Here is a 5,281-nt window from a genome sequence, read left to right as displayed (position 1 = left end):
TCTATAAAAGACGAATCTTCCAAAAATTCCTGCTGTCTTTGATTGTGTTTTTTTTTTGTCTTGCGGTGTTATAGTAATGTGTTGCATTTACGAATATAACTTCTTCTCATTTTGTTGAATGATTCAATGATGTCAGAGTAGAGTACTAGCAAAAGTTTTGTGGCGATGCTTCAGTAGCACTCCACCCAGGAAAATTAATGTTTTGTTATTTCAAACTTCGTGCACCCCATATGATATAAATTTAATTAAGTTCCCAAGTTTGTTAAATACTGATTATAAACTTGTTTTCATCCGTGTATATTGAGCGCTAAGATAAAAATGTATTAAAATTTATTTTATTTTATTGAACTTATATACATTTTAGTCTAGTAAAAATTAACAAAATAATTGTTTCTTTCAGTTACCTCTAGCAGACCATTAATAACTCTGTGAGATAATTGGCTTTTCAAAATTTTTGTTATTAAATTCGGGAAACTACCTACCAAATATTTATAATTTATTTAAATTTATTATTGTTATTTAACTTTGAACTTTTTAATTTAATTGTGGTTTAAGGTTTCACTTGGGCCTCAGCTATGACTTTCCATTGTCTTCCTAAACAAGCCCAAAATGAAACTTAGTAATATATAGACGTAAAAACATTACTGAAAAAACATAGTTGTTGAAGTATTACTTATTATCATCCACCTCAAACTGTGGCGGTAAAGCTTGAATGTAACAGAAGCCAATCTAAATTACGTCTTGAACTACTTCTGCCATCTACAGGGAGAAACGTAAATGATAACACGAATTCTACTAACTCATGTTACAAAGTTAGCTACCTAAAGCAATAGATGACACCCAAATCAAACAAGCATTATTATTATTTTTGTGAGTATGAACTGATATGAACAACAATACTCAAAATGAAAACAAGGTTATTAAAATACCACACTTAGGTAGGTTTTTTTAATAACTCACAGTAATAATAAAAAAATAGTTCCGAATTTTGTAGATAAATGTGTGCCTACAGAGATAAAAAAAATAGACAGTGCAACTGTAGCAAACGTTTTAAAGATAACCGCATTTTTATTTTTCGAATTATTGTCTCAAGTGCAATATTAACTATTTTCCATTTCCATATTGACTGTGGTGGCATGAAAATCAGGAAATCACAAATGATAGATGTTTCTTATGGTTTATGCCTAAATGAATGCCCGAATAATTTTTATGATTCCACACATCGACACACTTACGTAGCGCCAACACACAGCTGGGAAAATGAAACAATTTTTGGTTTGTATTTTTAATATACGGCAAACGATATTTCGAAAACCCCAAAATTCGCTAATTAACTATTCTTTGAAACAAGGGAAAAGAAAATGCATGCATAACTTCAATCATTTATTAAAATATAAAAGACAATTTACACTGTTAAACTTATTCCTTACACCAATATTTATTTCATAATATAATTATGTGAAAACTTTATAGCGTGTACAGATAGGCCATTTCATAAATCGCACCACCCTCTGCTAGTGAATAGCATAACTAATAAAGTCGATAAAATAGTACCCTAACTCCTTTCTACATCAGAATTATAAGGTATAGAGATGATTAACAAGGCTTTTTCAAAGCAATATAGAAAACCTTCTATATTCTGTATAAAGATTAAGTACAATTATCTAGCTTCCTACGCAACAACAAATGTTCTTCCCTTATCAGTTCTGCCAAAAGCTTCATAGCTTTTTCAATTTGCTTAGGGGAAGCTTTGCTGTAGGAAGCTCGAATATAACTGCATGCTTTTGTGGGATCGGCCATAAAAGCATGCCCAGGTACAAAAGTAATACCCTTCTTCAATCCACGGCTCATCAGCATATCGTAGACGTCGGAAACACCGTGTACTTTAATCCAGACGAACATTCCTCCAGTAGGAACCGTCCATTCGCAAAGACCCTTAAGATGGCGCTCCATCGACACAATCGTTAAATCACGACGAGCCTTGTAATACTTTTTCACAAAGTTGAGGTGTTCCATAAATTTGTCGTGACCCCAAGTTTGCAGCAAATTCTCAGTAATGACCTGCAATTCAAAATCAAAAAGATAAGATCTGGCAGTTAAGTCAAAGGTTAAAGTTAGAACTAGATTTTACCAGTTTCTTAAGTGTTATCAGAGTCTGATATTTTTTTTTAAAGGAAAACATAAATGTTTGCTAACCGCCTAAAGACTTTGACGTCAGCTGTGTTCACAAATAGTTTGTTTTGCAACAATAATAAAGCTTCAGATTGCAAATCTCGAAGGTTCTTGTTTCAACATTTGGTATATCACAAAACATATAAGGGTTATCAGTAAATGTCTTGTTGAAAGAAACTCACAATAGAACAGTTTGAACTCTGACATAAACTTATCACAATAATTAAATATAAATAACATCCGCATATTAAAATTATAAAAATTTACCTGAGATAAAGTGCTGGAATGTAAATAGGAACTTTGTATATGCAGTTCTATGTTTGCAATTATTTGTTTTGGCGCAGTTATCCATGCCATTCTGAGACCAGAACTTAATACTTTTGATAAAGAATCGAATCTTACGACACGCCCTTCTGTGTCTAGAGAGAGAAAAGATGGAGGGTTTTCGTCCAAGAAGTGCATGAAACAATAAGCATCATCTTCCAAGATGAGTATGTTGTACTTGCAGCAGATGTTATAGATTTCTCTTCTTCTCTCTGCTGGCATAGTTGTACCCGTTGGATTTGAACCCGTCGGGTTAAGATAAAGGACTTTAGGCATTTTACACCCTCCACCTTCTTCTGTATACTTTGCTTTCCGGTCTTCTAAGACATCTAGCAGTTTCTGAGCGCTCATTCCATATTGGTCGTGGTCGATACCAATCAGTTCGGCTTTGAAAGGTTTCAGCTATACAATAATACCAAAATGGTTAGCACCATCACAAATAATATTGTAACTTTTATACTTACAACTATCTCCGTACCAGTGTAAAGAGGATTTTGTACAAGTACTGGGTCACCTTCTTGAATGCAAAGTTCAATAGATTTACTTATGCCATCCTGTGATCCGTTGGTTACTATCAAATCCCGGTCCTGCCAGTTAGGTGGTTGGTGCACTTTTTGCATAAATTCTTTTAATGTTTTCACCAGTGGAGGATAGCCTTGTGTCGGAATGTATTGTAGAGCAGCATGTAATTGCTGACCTTGAAGGGTAAGCGTTGTACCATCTTTCATCAAAATCTGCATTTTTTCGAAGGGAAATGTTACTTCATTGGGCATTCCTTCTGCTAGGGATATGGTATCTTTAACTGCATACGCGCGTTTAGCTAAAAAAAAATAATAATATATTGGTAAGTGATTCTGTTACCTAGCAACAATATTTCAAAAAAAAAATTTGTAACCGGTTTCGACTTTTTTATATTTGCAGTTAAATAATGCAGTTTTGATACAATTACGAAGTGTGACATCAATATTAAAACTAACCCCAAAGTTTTAATTTTCCCTAGTATTTTTAAAAACAGAAAGCCGATATTTATTCAAAAACATATGAATATAAAATGATGCAACTTACTTAATTCTCTAGTAAGGGCTGGTCTCCTTCTAGAAGCATGGGGGGAAATAAAGTAGTTGTAGTCGATGCTTGCCATTTTTAATATTTTCAAAAAAAACTTGAAAATAACACCACACAAAACAGAATTAGACGGAACAGCACAATTCACTTGACGCTCAGAAGACCTGAATGTGAATGCCACTTGGAGAAGTGGAGTATGATTTTATAGCGGCACCAAAGCGAAAAGATGATGTAACTGAAACTCTAAAAACGTTAGCGATAAGCTGACGAAATTGTTTCCAGCCAAAAGTCAGAAATATAAATCCCTTATTTGTTTATCAAAATTTGTATTATTTATGAAATTATTGCAAATTGATAATTACACACTAAAAAATATGTTGTGAAATAAATCGGGATTATCAACTCTCATTCAGTTGTTGAATCGTATGATTTATTTTTGTTTAAATTATGAATAACGTAGACACAAAAATATAACGATGACTTTGCAAAATTCATTGTTAAAATTTACTTGTCCAGTGAATAAGTCAATGGCTTTAAAAATTTGTTTGGTCCCATAAAAATCAAAAATATATTAGATTTTTTGTTTTGTTTCCATTCAATTCAGTAGTAATGAATACACAAAACTAACGAAAAACGTAGGTGTAGGTTTAATAAAATATTTAAAAGACTTTTTTTTTTATTAATTTATTCAAGTTCATTGATATAATTAAAATTCCGCGAAACAAATTCCCCGGATAAAAGTAGATTTTACTTTTCCTTTGATTTAAGTATAAACCAAAAAATGTTTTTCCCCATAAATATTAATAACAAATCTCTTAGATTAACGTAAATTACCTCATTATTGCATCCACCTTATTATTGCATCAGATATTTTTGACAGCACGCCAATATATCATAATAACTGATACTTCGAATTTTCACTGATGTAATTCTTGTTATCATAAATATTTACTTCAAGTTTTATTTATATACTGACGTATATACGTTTTAACATATTACTAAAGTCTCTAAAAGTTATAGTTAATTTATGCTTATGTGCTGAGCATTGTCTTAATTTTAAGGCTATTATTAGAGTATTAATGAACAACACGTAAAATTGAAATCGAATTTTGAAGGTTAAATATTTAAAAATATTTAGCAAAGTAAGTACGTCTACTTTGTTACTATGAAAACGAGTTGTAGATTACATTTCATGTAGCCTTTTTCTGACAAAGTAGAGGAAGGTCACTTTTTATAATTCGATTAGTTTGTATTAATTTTTACTTTAACTATGTCTAATTATACTTTACATAATACCAAATATATTAGAGTAATAGTTAGTCGCTTTCTCTAGAAAAAATAACTTGGTTGTTCCGCTAATTAATCTATTTTCTTTATGTTAGGATATGATTTTCAAATTATTTTTGCAAACATATTTTTATTGGCTTACCAAATTAAAATTTTTAATATGTGGTTATATGGTTGCTAGTACTGAAAATATTAAAATAAAGCTAATACCAATGATTATTGAAAAAATATTTAAAAAAAGCAACAAAATGATATTCACTTTTTTATCTGCAAAAGTATAACTTTTTATATCGGTCTAAAAATATATCACTTCTTTTTGAATAGGAATGTACATAAAAAATCATTTGTGAATATAAAATTGGCATAATACATATTGATTAGCACTATCATCACAGGAGTTTGGAAATAGCAGTCAGTTGAAACCAGTTATAAT

The 5,281-nt window shown here is 31.1% G+C and overlaps 1 protein-coding gene across 1 annotated transcript; it reads right to left on the bottom strand.

Moving 5' to 3' along the window:
• Positions 1-1,370: 1,370 nt before the first annotated feature.
• LOC135134396 (kynurenine/alpha-aminoadipate aminotransferase, mitochondrial-like) lies at positions 1,371-3,772 on the bottom strand. The gene is made up of 4 exons (XM_064063062.1): positions 3,562-3,772; positions 2,961-3,316; positions 2,440-2,898; positions 1,371-2,061 (listed from the first exon to the last, which is right to left on the bottom strand). Exons 1-4 carry the CDS (start codon positions 3,635-3,637, stop codon positions 1,651-1,653), a joined length of 1,302 nt encoding a protein of 433 aa, XP_063919132.1. The 5' UTR covers positions 3,638-3,772; the 3' UTR covers positions 1,371-1,650.
• Positions 3,773-5,281: the final 1,509 nt, after the last annotated feature.

The sequence above is a fragment of the Zophobas morio genome, unplaced genomic scaffold (genome assembly GCF_036711695.1).
Source record: "Zophobas morio isolate AGI-343-1 ecotype UQ-CSIRO unplaced genomic scaffold, CSIRO_AGI_Zmor_V1 ptg000023l, whole genome shotgun sequence".
Taxonomy (NCBI): domain Eukaryota; kingdom Metazoa; phylum Arthropoda; class Insecta; order Coleoptera; family Tenebrionidae; genus Zophobas; species Zophobas morio.
The sequence above is the reverse complement of the archived record's forward strand: the minus strand, read 5'-3'. Positions and strand labels throughout refer to the sequence as shown.

Coding starts and splice junctions, on each gene's coding strand:
- LOC135134396 (XM_064063062.1), bottom strand. CDS start 3,637: ATGGCAAGCATCGACTACAACTACTTTATTTCCCCCCATGCTTCTAGA. Junction 3,317..3,561: donor AGCCCTTACTAGAGAATTAA/GTAAGTTGCATC, acceptor ATTTTTTTTTAG/CTAAACGCGCGTATGCAGTT. Junction 2,062..2,439: donor ATTCCAGCACTTTATCTCAG/GTAAATTTTTAT, acceptor TTTGAATTGCAG/GTCATTACTGAGAATTTGCT.